This window comes from Cenococcum geophilum (assembly GCF_001692895.1).
Source record: "Cenococcum geophilum 1.58 unplaced genomic scaffold K441scaffold_4, whole genome shotgun sequence".
NCBI classification, from domain to species: Eukaryota; Fungi; Ascomycota; class Dothideomycetes; order Gloniales; family Gloniaceae; genus Cenococcum; species Cenococcum geophilum.
The window spans coordinates 3,704,776-3,720,344 of NW_027137562.1; the positions used below are offsets into that span (position 1 = coordinate 3,704,776).

A 15,569-nucleotide genomic window follows, 5' to 3' on the forward strand; every position below is an offset into this window, starting at 1 on the left:
CTATATATTATCGTCGCTCGTACTTGCTCCGTGATAGAGAGATAAGAGTTTTCCCGTTAAAGAATAAGGCAGGCAATTGTCTAAATTATATAGAATTAATATAGAAACCTAGCTTTAGCAAGATATATATAGTATAGAATAATCGCCGCCTCGCTAGCGAGAGTAATATAGTATTGGTTAGTATAAGCGACTCGGTAAGATTAGTGTTTGCTATCCCTTAACCCGTCAAGGGATAGAGTCGCTTTTAGAAAGTAGTGAGAGGAACTCTATAGGCACCCGCGTAGGCTTGGGGCGCCGGGGGTGGATACGGTAATTTAGGTAATTAATTAGAATGCGTATATAAAGACGTAATAGCTGTACTAAGTTTCCGTTAGGGCTTACCCTCCTAGTAAAAAAATTTCACGATACTACTACATCGCTACGCCCGCGCTACGCTGCCGTATATACATCTCTATGTTTGCTCTAGTAGTCTATTAACACGATCCTAGTGGAATACCAATAGTACTGCTACGTTCCCGAGCTCTACCGCGTGGAAGTGCAGAGGCCGATTTTATGGACCCCGGGCAGATATTATCTCTATAACAAATACCTATTTATGATTATTTAATATAAAGATTTTATTTACAATGGCTAGTTACCTATATTCTATCAAGGGGCTTAGTATCGCCATTTTAATTAAAATCCTAGGCTACTATTTTCGTATAATTGCGTATATAAGGGAATAAAATTTTATAAGTCCTGTTTAAGTACCTAATTAATAAGCAGGGCCTTATAAAGGTAAACAGGCTAGGCGAAGGCGGAGCGCGTAAGACTAGCTAGGAGGTTATACCAAGGTTTTTCCCCGCTAGGAATTTTTCCTGCAAATAGAAGGTAGAAGCTTGCATGGACCTAGAAAAGGGACCGAATCGGGCAATAAATAGAACAAATAATAATAAGCAGGGCCTGTGTAGGAGTCAATTGCCATTTATATTGGGGTGTAAATTGTTTTAGTAGCTTGCCGTTTAATTGGTCGGTTAAGATCAGTAAAGGGGCACCGTATGCGAGCGTAGCTTTTCGCGCGGGCTTATAACACCGGATTCGAAATCTGCGATAGCCATTTGTAAGTTCTGCTTATTTTGGTCCATATTGACGAACTCGTTGTAGAAAAAATAAGTTGACAAGTCCTCGACATGATGCTGATAGACTTCCAGGCTCGAAGATCCAATGAACATAGACAGCAATTAATATCTTATATCAACAACCCCTTCAGAGAAAGTGTCAAAAACGCATATCATCAGCCTCGAACAAAATCCCAGATTCCCATTTCAAGATCCCACTCAACGCCAGGCCATTACACAAAGCCGGACCTACCTTATTCAAAAGTCTTATCTCATCATTCATCTAAACTCGAGCCACATTCTTCGCAGCCCTTGGCTCACCCGAGCTCGTCTCTTTAGGTATGCTAGGAGCCTGACACGTGAAAGGAACCGGTGGGAATGGTTTCGGGCTCGGAAGTCTCTCCAACACCAGCTCCTTCACCAACCTCACCGCCTCTTCACACGCCTGTATGCTCTCGCAGAATTTGCCTCCTAGCGTCTCGATTATCTGGCACCGCTCTTGCATTGTCAGAGCGCGTCCCAACATATTCTGCGCACCCTCGCCATACGCCTCCCACCCATCCCGGATGTCGAGGAACCAGACGCCGCTGCCATGCCTCCCACCCATCCCGGATGTCGAGGAACCAGACGCCGCTGCCATGCTGCGGGCTCTCGTCATCGTCGACGAAGCAAAGCTCCACCCCGACTTTGAGGATCGGCTCGGCGCAGAAATCCTTCTCAGAGCATTGGAAATTCCAATAGATAGGATGCTCGTAGAGGTCGGCGCCGAGACGGCGAAGACGGCCGCAGAAAGTCGTTTCCTCTGGATCAGCCCAATTGGCGGGAGTAGAGGTAAAGCGGGAGGTGTTCAGGTACTCCATTTCGACGGGCGTAAGTGTCTTGATCCAAACGCCGTGGTCGCGAGGCCAGCAGGCGACATGGTTGTGGAGGACACTGGCGCGTTGGATAGGCAGGTAGTGGTCCGGGGACGGGGGGTTGGGGTGCAGGGAGCCGTCAGGGTAATGAAGCGTGGGCTTATTGATGAGAGGTTTAATGCGTGTGAGACCGAGAAACGGGAGAACACCATCGACGAGGGGATTGAATTTACTTTGGAGCCAAGTTAGGGTGAGGAGTTGAAGGAAGCCGATTGCGAGGAAGAAGAAGAGTAGTGGACGAGAAGGACTTTTGAAAGTGCTTAGGATGCGTTCGTCTTGGGGACTAGTTGCGATGGCTCTGGGAGGATCTGAAGGTGACGAGCCAGCTGCGTCCTGAAGCTTATCGACGCCTAATGTAGTCAACATTTTGGGCGTTTGGCAGGAAATATGTCAAGAGTCTTGAAGAATGAGACAGATTTTAGAGATGTCCGCAAAGAAATGTGGCCGGTGTCTGATGTGCTGTGCCACAACCTCGGGCTAGATTGTTAAAACAAAGGTTTGGGACGCCGCGTTTCAACAATGAGGTCGCGAGCCTGCTTTTGGATGATAAATTTAGCTATTCCCGGTGAGAGCGGTTGTGCCGTTCCTGCAAATCGATTGTCGTACCTCGAAGTCTATCAGCCAAAGGGCTTCGTGGGCTTAGCGTTTAGAGGATGAGGCGGTGCCGCCAATTATGTTCACCGACGTCCGGCTCAATACGTGTTTATTATCACCCTTTTTAATTCGCCATTCTCAGGACTAGTGGGGTAAACTTTCTTGGTAGTGGGCTAAATTAAGCGAGACTTAGTGAGTTTTTAGCGTGGCGGGGTGGCCTCCTATCGTTATGTACTAACGTCTCGAGCCTGACCCTTTCGCAGGCCCCATCCACACGAGTTATGAGAAGTGTCAGCCGATCGATCCGATAGGTGAACAGACGGAAGGACCATCTAGATATCCTATCAGTGGACCTTATCCTATCCACGTATCCGGTCCGAACCATCGCAACACTCAGCCTGATTCTCATGCCGACCATGCTAGCCTTGGAGCTTAATTTCAACATCATCAGGGACCTACCTACCATGATATTTCAGACTCGCCGTAATCAATTCATCTATCCTCCAATGAACAAACTACGCTCAGCCGACGGCAAAGGCAAAGAAGACCTTTGTTGCTGCAAACGGTACTGGCTTGCCGGCTGGCATCTATTAATAGAGAAGTAGGGCAAGGCTGAACGAGTCGTCGGCCTCTCCCTATCTCAAGGCGTAAGTTTTTTTTGGTTGGTTTACTCGGTGCGTCAGCTGAAAATTCCTATGCATGCTTTGACCTCACCTTCGTCGGCCAATTGTCCCAGCTTTTCCATTCACCTGCATCCCTCTCGCTCATCCGATGGATAGGCAGTTTCTGCATGCATAGCTTCTACCCCCTGCAAAGTCTACTCCGAACCAATGGGATGATCTCATTCTGTTTCCTGTACCGTATTCCGCCTATGCGTTAGGCTATAATTTCGCCTGCAGGATTTCACTCTGGCGGAGAGACACGATCTGCGTTCCTTGGCGAGATTTGGGGGCGGATATGTCCTCTTGGGACAATGTTTCTTTTTATTCGCAGCTCTGCACTATCAAGTGTAAGCCGACAGCCACCTTCCTTAGATTCAAGAGTTTCCGCCAGCTCAGCGATTCAATCCCCGCGCGAACAGCATCTAAACCATTCTTTAACATCTGAAAAGATGATGAATTGCATCAAAACCAAGTGGTCCAAGTCGCCAGATACTTGGTTTGCCGAGGCCTCTGCTCTTTGCATCAGCGTTTGCGCTCTAGCGGGCATCTACGGTCTTTTAAAACACTACAATGGAAAGCCTGTCGTTGCATGGCACCAGGTTACCTTGAACGCTGCGGTATCCACTCTCGCAACCCTGGCTCGAACGTTAATGCTTCTTGCTGTAGCTTCTTGTCTTGGTCAATGCAAATGGATATGGTTCAACAAACAGCTCGAGCCTCTTCCCGACTTCGAGCTCATCAACGAGGCCGCCCGAGGACCGTCAGGCGCATCTCGGCTCCTGCTTAGAACCATACTTAAAGCCACGCTTAGACCCAAACTTCTCACGTACTTGCTCCCCAGTTTTGGGAGGAACGGTGCTAATACGTTGACAGATCAGTTGTTACAATAGGATGCTCGGTTACCCTCCTTGCCCTAGCCTTCGATCCTACGATTCAGCAAATCGTCTCCAGCGACCAGACTATCTTTTATGCTAAAAACGAGAGTACTGAAGTGCCTCTTGCTCATCGCTGGAGTGATGCATACATCGCAAATACGTTCTTGGGAGTGCTGAACAGTCAGTAAGATCCAATACCAGGCACCAACTATGGCTGACCATTGACAGACGAGTTCCGCTACTGGGACGATATCGTGTCCGGGAACAAAGCACATGTCAAATTCGGCACCCAGGCTGCGATAATGACAGGGCTTACTGCGAATTCCGATAATATTACACAGCAGCTGCGGCTTTCTTGCGATAGTGGGCACTGTAGGTGGGAAAAATATCAATCACTTGCAGTGTGTAGCAGATGTGAAGGTAGGCATTTTTACGTAAACCTATGTCCCTGCAGAACAGTTGCTAAGAATCTAGAGATATTTCATCCAACGTTACCAAGGGAAACCGATCCCAGGTCGCTGATTTGGCTGCTTTGTTCAGAGACCCCAACGGCGTGCAGACCTCTACCAACATTACGTGGTATCTTCTGCCACACGGACTGAACATCAACAACCCGAACGACTATACAGTAGCCAACGGTTCTAAAGAAAGAATCACCATGACCGGCCAGGCAAACTGGAATGCGGGTCACACGATCAAATTTAAGAACAGCTCTACACTACTTGCGACCATGTCACTCCTATGGGCTGACTTGGACGAGAATGATGAATATCCCGATTGGCCGAATGCTAATATCAAAGCCACAGAATGTGGTCTCTATCTTTGTGTAAAGGAATTTCAAACCAACATGACAAATGGAACAATATCGGAAACGTCGAAGGAAATATCTTCAAGCAGGGATCCTAGCTCTTATCTGCGGAAGAAGGATGGTCCGCAAGACACTGACTATCACAATCTCTTGGACAACCCTCTGGACGTAGAGAGAACGGACCTTGAAATCAAAATGCCGGACGGCTCGCCCCCACATGAGCCATTCCGTATGAACCAAGCTGGAGTTTGCGGTCTGATATACTACGTCGCCAAAGCGTTTGACGACGGCACTCTGTGGCTTACGAAATCAAACGAGACCTCAGAGACGATCTACAATGTCCAGATCCTCAAAGGTATCAACGGAATGGCGCGGTTGATGCCGGACAAGAAGATGCAATTCATGCCGGACAAGAAAATGCAATTCATGCCCGAAATAATGGAAATATTCTGGGAGAACAGAGAGGGCGACGGACTCTCCACCCTTTTCGCAAACATTGCAGCTAGCTTGACCAACAACATCCGGATGACTTCCGATAACCAGTCCTCCCGGCTATCCGGCGAAGAGGGCAAACCCACTTTCGTGTTCAAGATTCGTTGGGTTTGGATTATCCCAACCGTTGTTTCCATCATCTTGGCCATCATATTCCTGTTGCTTGTTATCTGCTTGACCAACAAGTCGAACACACCAGTGTGGAAAGGCAGCACGCTGGCCATGCTCTTCCATGGGCTCAGCGTTGATGTGAAGAGAAGCATACCGCCACAAATACTCCAGAGCGAAACGGACAAGGGAGCAAAACATGTGCTCGTGGAGCTGAGGGAGAAGGACGAAGGCCTTTGTCTGAGTGAGTCCTTGATTTTCCATGCGTGGCGGCGGCGTCAGTGGCTAATGTGATGTAGGCGGACCAACGACAGAGGATGGTGCAGATGACCCGCGGATGTCACATCTGTATAGCACGTCATCATCCACTGCGGAGAATTCGGTCATGGAGTCACTGTTGAAGCTGACCTCGGACGTGGATTAATAGGACGGGCTGGGGGCCCAATCTGCGGGCGCGGTAGCAAGACAGGTATAACGCTGGTTATGGTGGTGGGTCATGTTCATTACCATGTCTGTCTCTCCTCCAGGGGCAAGGGAGGAATGGGAGACAATATAGCTTTCAATAATCGATGCAACTAGATCATGGAAAGCTCTTTACAGCTCATTTCACGACCAGTTCATTTGAAGCCTTGTATGATTACTTATGAAAGGTATCGATAGGCGGAAATGGAGACAGGCTTACTTCAACAAGGCTGAGCCAGAGTTCTCGCTAGGCACAAGGCTGTCCCGCATTCTCTCGGGCCAACCGCGGTCGATTGGAAAGCTGAGAAATGTGGCGGCGCTTAAGGCAGACCTTTGTATTGCGCCCCATCTGCATAACGTAGGCCTTAAGTTTATTAAGATCCGTTCCGATAACGGTAATAGGTAAAACAATATCATTCCTAATCCTCTTAACTAGTAGCTTAAAATTGGTTAAATCCTTTATCTAACGCTTACTAAAATTGCTTTTAATTTATTCTCTATAACGTAGTCGGTAAGCAAGTGGGCCATGCAAGCATCCGGGCCACCGCAAAACCCCACCAAAAAAACCCAAAAATCGGTCTTTAATATCTTAACAACGGCTTAATAATAAATAATAAAATTTTATAATTATACTCTTATACTTACTTTAAGACCTCTATTAACGTTTTAAAGTATTTTAATAAGTAGTTCTTAAGATATAATAATTTGGCTTAGATTTAAGAGCTAAATCTTAATATATTAATAATGGCTTAAGTAATTACTCCAAAACTCTAATAGAGGTCTTAAAGTAAGTATAAGATTCTAATTATATAATTTTATAAATTATTATTAAGCCGTTGTTAAGATATTAAAGACCGATTTTTGGGTTTTTTAGTAGGGTTTTGCGGTGGCCCGGATGCTTACATGGCCTACTTACTTACCGACTACGTTACTAGTAATAAGCTCTATATATAAACAAGTCGTTAGTTAAGCTAAAAAGATCGTTACTAATAAGTGTAATAGACTATTAACCAATATAATTAAAGTAGATTAATATTAGAAGTGGTAGCTAATTAAAGGCCTTCTATTAAGCAGTCTAATTAACTATATTAACTTTAATGGAGCTTTAACTATACTCTAGTTAATAAGCTTAAATATTAATCTTACTAGCTATAAGCCAACTACAGAGGTAGAAAAGCTAGCTTGGTAAGGTAGATTTAATAGAGCTTTGTATTTAATTAAATCTAATATAAAAATAGAGCATCTGGAGCCCTTACTACTAACCATTCTACTTACATTTTAAGCCTCTACAGGTGCAGGACGAATTTAGCTATATTTAAATACTATATTAGGTAAATTAGGGCTAGATTTTAATTGGGCAATATTTATATTTATACATGGGGGGGTGCTGCCGGGGGTCCGAAATGAAACACCATAAAGTCTATACAAATTTCCTAATTGGGACAGCTAGCTGACAGCTTAACAGCCAGCGTACGTTATCCAAAAGTCAGCGGGCAGCGAGCGATCCAATTGACGCAGTCAGTCAGCTATTTTGCTCAAGCTCGCAGCTAGGCTGACTGTTGGACACACTGTTCTTAACTTCTCGAGCCAGAGGATTTGCAAATGGGAATGTTATTACAGTAGATGTGGGCTCGAGGTAGAGTACAACAGAATCAAAGTCTTCCTAAAATAATCTAATTAACGACCAATAGAAAACCTCTGTTTCACAATCTCCTAAACCCTAAAGCCTAATTGTCGACCTGAATCGAAGTTCCTTACTACCATCGTAATACTGTCTGACGACCTAGATCGTCTATACAAACTATATCTCAGTTATCTCGTATCTTGAGCTCGTATATCTCATCAAACGTCTCATTACCTATTTCTCTTAACTATAACCTACTACATGACGACGTCGTCGTCATTGTATTTGGACCTACCTAATGTATATAAGAGAGCTTCTAGAGCCCTCTTTAATAAATAGAGTTCTTATTCCTAATCGTCCGTTTAATAGTTATAAGCCTAGGCCGTCTACTATATTATCTTTAATTCCAAAGCCTTTATTCCCATTAATTTCAATTATTATCTTAATTATAGATAACTACCCACAATAACTTCTTAATAAGAAACCCCTTCCGTTATTATATCATCCGTTATCCTTATAAGCCCAAATAATTAGAATAAATAGATTAAGGTTATTAAGTTAAAAGTAAATAATAATCGTCTCTAGAAGTATATTAACCTATTAACACTTAAGACCGATCTGCTATAGCTTAAAGAACCTATTTATGTCTTACCTAAGGATACTAATAGCTGGGGGAAGACGAAGCTCGCGGACCTAGATAAGAAGGAGAAGGAGGAGCTCCGTACGCTTAAAGCCGACTATAAGGACAATATAAAGCTATATAGAAAACAGCTGTTAGCTCTTAATACGTTACATAGCTATATTCTAAGCTTTATCTCATATACCTACCTTATCTATACGTTTAAATACACCACCACCTATAACGTCTTAGTATCTCTTAAGAAGAGAATTACTCTAACTAACTACGCCTAAAAGCTTTAAATAGCTACTTAATATATAAGGCTTAAGAAGGCGCCTTAAAACCAGAACTTTAAGGTCTAGTTATAAGAGTAGGAGAAGGTGTATACTAAGTATAAGGAGCAAGCTCTACCTAAGGTAAATAGTAATTGTTTGGTAAAAGACTTTATATATATAGTTAAATTAATTATACTAAGCTAGTTAGAATATTGGAAGAATAAGCTTAATAAGCGTAAGTAGGAGAAGAAGACGCTTTCTACCTTCTTTAAACTGGTTAAAATATACCAAAACTACTGTTGTATAGACCTTACCTAGAAGGGCAAAACCCCATAAGGAGGATCCTTTAGAGTTACCTTTAAAGATAAGTTGCTAAATTTAAAGCCTAAATTAAAGCCTTAATCGTTAGCAGATAAGCAGAAGAAGAAAAGGCAACCGCCGCTAGAGTGCCTATGCGGAAAACGTTACTACTTTAATAAGTACTGGTATATTATAGAGTCGATTCCTTACCCATTGTGGTTTAAACTAAGTAACGAAATCCAGAAGAAGGTAAATAAGAAGATTGTTAATATAACGCCTGAAATTAAGGCTTATATTAAGTAAATTAAAAAGGACGATTAAGCCAACAAAAAGCCAAAGGACAGCAGCAATTAGAGCTCTTAAGAGCCCTACGGAAACTTTGCAGTTTATTATATAGGATCTAATAATATAGCTTCTAATTATAAGCTTCGCGATAGTATAATTCTTAACTTAGGAACCAGCCTATACGTCTTTAACGATAGAGCTAGGTTTATTAGCGATATTAAGCCTATATTAGAACGCGTCTACATAGGCTCGTATATAGAAGAAATCGTAGGCTATAGTATAGCTATAGTCACGATTAATAACCTAAAAGGGAAGAGATAGATACAGCTCTTAGGAGCAGCCTTTATACTAGGCTTCTATACTAACTTAGTATATCTTAACAAGCTTAATAATAAGGGAGTCTACTAGAATAATAAAGAGAATACTCTCTTCTATAGTAACGACAAGATATACGCCTACTATAGCCGCTACTATAGTTAGAACACTATTGAATATAATAAGCCAAAAAGTAACTCACCTAAGGCTTTATTTGCGACTTAATTAAAGCCAATAAAGTATTTATTAAAGCCTTTACTAAATTAGGCAGAAGGCCATATATAGTACTAGCAATTAGGCCATATAGGAAAAGACGTAATTAAGTAACTACCTTAGTTAGTAACGGGCGCAATTATAAAAGGCCTAATGACGGTAGAATGCGAATTGTGTAGAGTAAGTAAAGCTTATAAGGTGGTATCTAGAAGACCTCTAACTTGGTCACTAGTTCCTTTTTATAAAATCTACCTTAATTTAATACCTGGAATAGTTATATTTAATAGCAATAAGTATATAGTATACTTTCTTAATAACGTAACGCGAATAAATAAGGTAGAGATAATGGCTAAGAAGTTGTCCCTTACCTAAATTGTTATTAATTATTATAATATCATTAAATAACAATATAGCTTTAAGGTAGCCATTATCCACATAGATAGAGAGACATCTCTTATAGGCGAATTTAAGAAATGGGCAGCTAAATAAGGAATTAGTCTTAAAAGATCAACACCTAATACCTAATTATAGAACGGTCCAGCGGAATGATCTGGGGGGGTAATTATATAGAAGGCTTGGTGTATAAGAATTAAGGCCTATCTACTAGAGGAGCTATATCCTAAAGTCTATAAAGTAGCTGCCTACCTACTTAATTAAACGCCTAGTAGAAGACTTAGGTGGTAAACACCTTTTAAAAAAATCTAGTCAGCTATGGGTATATTACCACTAAAACTAAATATAGGCCACCTATAAGTCTATGGCTGTAGGGCCTACCCTCTTAAATATAATATTCTACGCCTAAACAAGCTCGCGCTAAGGGCCTATATAGGATATCTAGTAAGGTATAATTTGACGAATATATTCCGAATCTATATTCCTAGTTAGAAGAAGGTTATAAGAACTAGAGATATAAAGTTTAATAAGCGGTTGCTTTATAATAACTTATAGCCAGAACTAGCGAATATACTCCAAGTAAGAACTAACTAAATATTAGAAATTATTAATATCTATTAAATACAGGATCTCTAAGATAAATTAGAATTGTCATCTAACAAAAGTAATAAGACTTAAGATAAGATTTAAGTTAATACTAAAGGGAGATAATAGGTAGAATCTAATGGAAATAAGGAAGAGCCTAATATTAAGAGTAGTAAGTAATAAGATTTAAGCTCTAAAGATAACTTAGCTTTAGGGCTTTCTACCCTAGATAAGACACTAGAACCTGACTTACTAAAGCCTCTACTACCGTCCTTAAATACCTTAGTAAAGAAGCCGTACTATATTATAGTTTTAACTAATAAAGCTAAGCCAAAGAAGAAGATTAATAGCGATGTAGGAGAGTAAAACATAGTTAAAGGAAAGAGACTTAAAGGACGATTAAAGATCTACGTAGGCTTTCTTACTAATATTACCGACTAGAGCCTTCTAGCTTAAAGATTAGCCTTTAATATAGGGCTCATATTTTATAAAAAGCTGCACTATAATTAGCTCCTACCGCCGCCTAGAAATTAAAAAGAGCTTTAAAGACATTAATATAAGGAAGAGTTTGCGGCTGCTACTTAGGAGTATATAAACCTTTAAAATTAAGAAACGTTTTAAGTCGTTAATAAGATAATTTATATTAAAACCGTACCTATTATCTGAGTATTTATATATAAGACTAATAAGATTAACCCATTTGGAGCTCTTGCTGCACCTGGCCCAAAAAGACTAAAACCAACCAAAAGAACCCTAAAAAACACCTAGAGAATCCCCTAAGATGTATATATCGCAGGGGAGGCACACGTCAAACGACGGTGGTTCGCACTCGCGCGCGTCTACCAGAACTACGCCTAGCAATAGCCCTCTATAATAAGAATGGGCGAATACCACACTATAAAGCGGAAAGACCTTTATTAAAAAGGCATTGGACAAAATATAAAGCCTATTAGACGTATCTAGTATCTGCAGTTATAGGGGAGTAACCATTAGCTATAACAAACTAATGTAGCTAGTAGAATAGCTCTGCCAGTTTAGTGAACCTTAGGCGCCCCTCTAGTAAACCCTTAATTAAATCCTCTAATAGTTAAGCAAAATTAAAAATAAATAAAACCCCTCTTTACCGGCGAACTATACCTAGGCCGCTATAGTTACGCGTTTATAGTATAGGGAATCTACCTCCCTAAAGACAACATCTGGGTATATAATTATAATATAACTAAATATAGAAAAAGTAGAGGGGCTTAGGGGATAATTAGAAATAGAAGTCCTTATAAAGATTTGCAAAGAGGTTTATAACGCTATTATAATCTAATACCTTAAGAGCGGAGATGTTAAGGTTACCTTAGGGGGCTAATAGGCAAAGGAACAAGCTATTAGGGTAGGAGATAGGCTAGGAGAACGTATTAGTATAAAAGTGCTTTATAAAGATTACCCAGTTAAAGTCCTAGCGGTTTCCCTAAGCCTTAGGGTAGAAAAGGGACGCTAGGCGGATAATACAGCAACTATATATAAGATAGTAAAACAAACGGAACGCCTTATACTAGGACTTAAGATTACCTAAATCTAATAGCTTTAATAGGAAAATATAAACTAAGTATATAATAAGAATAATAAAAGAATATAAGGGTCGCTAGAGACTCGCTAGGGAAACGCCAGTTAAACGTATAGCTCCCTTATCGTCAGCACACATATACCAGGAATGCAAAAACTCCTTATTTAAAAAGGTATTATTATAAATAGCCTTATATATAACGTAAGGCTCTATAACTATAGACTCCGCCTAGAATAATATTACTACTATGTATAATAGGGGCACACCTAATCTATATGCGCAGTATAGGTATGCTACGGCCACTATATAGGCCCCTATAATATAAGACACTACTTAAATTAAGACTAAATAAAATATGTAAACTGCCACTAAAGCATATATAAGGCGTGGGAGAGAGAAGACTATATTAAATACAGGAGATGGAAGGTAAGGGCTTAATAGCTACGGGAATAACTGCACGCTAGGTTATATAAATGGAAACAATAAGTAATAAGCTAGGGGGGCGTAGGTACCTTTCTAGCGTTTCCTACCTTTAACACTAGGGGGCTAGGCTAGCTATCCCAAGCCTTAACGGGCCAGAAGTGACGCTACGCGATATTACTAGACTATATAAGGATATAAGGGTTATAGGGGATATAAGGGAGAGGACGCCCTATAGGAAGACCCTTATAGACAGCTACAGCAAGCTTAAAACTAGGATAATTAAGAATTAGACTTAACGCGGTAAATATAATATTTATAGCCAACTCTTAAAGGGTATATAACTAACTAGTAAGAATAGGGGAAGAACTGGAAATAATAACAAATTTAGATATAGAAGCGCTAGTAGGAACATAAGATATAGAAATAAAAAGCTCTATATAAAATAAGTAGTAACTAGGGTGCAGATATAAGAGACAGAAGTTTTAAATATCTTAAAAAAAGTAAAAATAAAAGAAGCGAGGAATAATAGAGAGGCGAAGGACCCTCGCCAGGGGTCCGCTACCTATCTATTATATAGTATAACTGTAGCAACACAAACCACTATCTTATAAGGCCCTTACTAGATAGTCTAGACCCAGAGAAATACTATATCCTTACTATATAAGAGCCGTACTATAATACCTATATATAATCGACATACTGCCCTTAAAAATTCTAACTTCTATATAAACCAAAAGCAGCTATATACATATGCTTTATATTCAGCAAGACTATTAGCCTATCCTTATAGTTATAGTAGGCAGTTAATCTAGATATTGCAGTTATAACAATCTAGATATATAGAGTACCTATATAAATCATTAATGTGTATAACCCTAGGGTTAAAGGGGTCCTATAAACAGAGAATATTATATTAGTAATAAGCCTACTTAAAACCAAAGGCATAGAGTCTATCCTATTAGGAGATATAAACCTCTACTACCCGCGGTAGGGGGGTATCTATATCGCTGCTAAATAATAGGTAGAGTGCCTACTAAAAGCTATAGATACCTAGGGCCTTAAGCTAGCCACCCCCCCTAAAGCAATTATATAGTAATAAGGACCCGCCAAAAGTATAATTAACCTTATATTTATAGATAAAGGCCTATACTANAGACTTAAAAGGTNNAACCCTAAAGAAGAATAGGNACTTACNTTAGACTATATCCCCATNNAGATANAGCTAGATNTAGANATTAAGGCGTAACTAAATAGCAAAAGATACGCAATAAGGATACTTAAGGCAGACAGTTTCCTTAATATAGTAGAATAACAACTCTAAGACCTAGAAGAAATCTACCTAATACTAAACGAGCGAGGCTTATTAGCCACCCCTAAGGAAATTAACCGAAAACTAGAAAGGATCTAGGCAGTAATTAAAAATAGGCTAAAAGAGCACTGCCCAGTCTTAAGACTAGGCCCCTACGCGCAATATATATAGTCCGTATAATACGCAGTTCTTATAGCTAGCCAACGACAAGTAAAAAGGAAATATTTAAGTAGCTATAACCCTAAAGATAAGAGATAATATAAAGACATAAGAAACTAATTAAAGAATACCCTAAAAAAAAGAAGCAAGGAATAACTGGAGATAATTTATAAACAAGCATACTTTTAACCTAAGCCTCCCCTATAATAAGGGCCTATAGGCTATAGCGAAATAGGTAAAGAAAAAGGCAGGGCGATTAGTAGAAGACCTATACCTACTACCCCTACGAAGAGTAGGGGAATTATAGGCCACTAATAATAACAATAAGAAGTCAAAGATCTTTATAAAGAGGTTCTTCCCCTAACCGGCCCCAGCAGACCTTAGTAACATTATAGGTAAAGCACCAGTAACCTACCTATAGGTTAATAGCAATATAATAACAGAGGAAATGGCCAGAACCATTAGCCGCCTTTTAAACAATACAGCACTAGGTCTAGATGGGATTCTAAATAAGGCCTTAAAAACCTATAGACCACTTATAGCACCCTAGCTTACAGATATAGCTAGAGCATACTTTACTATAGGCTACTACCCACGTCTTAGAAGATCTATAACGACAGTTATCCTATAAAAAGAAGGTAAAGCAGATTACTTAATCCCAGGAAGCTACCGCCCTATTACTTTAGAAAATACCCTTAGCAAGATCTTAAAAAAGGTAATAGCGGACTATATAGCAGACACGGCTAAGGAACACGCCCTACTACTATAGAGCTAAATAGGGGCAAGAAAAAACCGCTTAATACTATTAGCACTTACGCTACTTACTACCACCATTAAATCTACATAGGCGATGCGAAGGGACTTTATAGTATCAATGCTTAGCCTAAACATTAGTAGTATCTACAATAACGTACCCTATAAGCGTCTCCTATACATCCTTAGGGCAAAAGGCTTCTTAAAATAGATTATATAATTTATCTAAGGGTTTATAGGTTAGAAAGAAATATTACTAGTCTTTAGCGGATACTAGAGCCCCCTTATTACAGTTATAACAGGAATACTATAAGGATTACCCCTCTTACCTATACTCTTCCTTTTCTTTATAAGCAACCTACTTAACTCCTTTAAGGAAGGGGCGACCTAGGGGATAGGCTTCGTTAACAATACAAACCTAATTATATATAGGCCATCAGCCGCAAAAAATTATAGAATGCTAGAGAAAGCTTATAATACCTATATAGAATAGGCAAGATAATATAGAGTCCAATTCTCACCAGAGAAATACCAGCTAATCTATTTTATAAGAAAACGCAACCAATCTACAGATCTCTAATATATAATCCACATCTAAGGCTTTAGGGGTTAACTAGTTTAGGGCCTAAGGGTATTAGGAGTATGGGTAGATAGTAAGCTCCAGTAGAGCGTATATACGGCATAAGCGGCCTATAAGGGCTAAGCACAGTACATTACATTATCTAGGATCGTTAATTTTATATAGGGCC

The 15,569-nt window shown here is 40.2% G+C and overlaps 2 protein-coding genes across 2 annotated transcripts; one reads left to right on the forward strand and one right to left on the reverse strand.

The window, feature by feature from the left end:
• Window positions 1-1,091: 1,091 nt before the first annotated feature.
• K441DRAFT_692960 (uncharacterized protein) lies at window positions 1,092-2,690 on the reverse strand. Its single transcript, XM_067652608.1, has 2 exons — window positions 1,694-2,690; window positions 1,092-1,647 (listed from the first exon to the last, which is right to left on the reverse strand). The coding sequence occupies exons 1-2, from the start codon at window positions 2,375-2,377 to the stop codon at window positions 1,381-1,383; spliced, it is 951 nt and encodes a 316-aa protein (XP_067508900.1). The 5' UTR covers window positions 2,378-2,690; the 3' UTR covers window positions 1,092-1,380.
• A 389-nt stretch (window positions 2,691-3,079) lies between these two features.
• K441DRAFT_652915 (uncharacterized protein) lies at window positions 3,080-6,187 on the forward strand. The gene is made up of 7 exons (XM_067647439.1): window positions 3,080-3,252; window positions 3,385-3,614; window positions 3,717-4,093; window positions 4,141-4,322; window positions 4,371-4,562; window positions 4,619-5,794; window positions 5,850-6,187. Exons 2-7 carry the CDS (start codon window positions 3,579-3,581, stop codon window positions 5,972-5,974), a joined length of 2,088 nt encoding a protein of 695 aa, XP_067508901.1. The 5' UTR covers window positions 3,080-3,252; window positions 3,385-3,578; the 3' UTR covers window positions 5,975-6,187.
• Window positions 6,188-15,569: the final 9,382 nt, after the last annotated feature.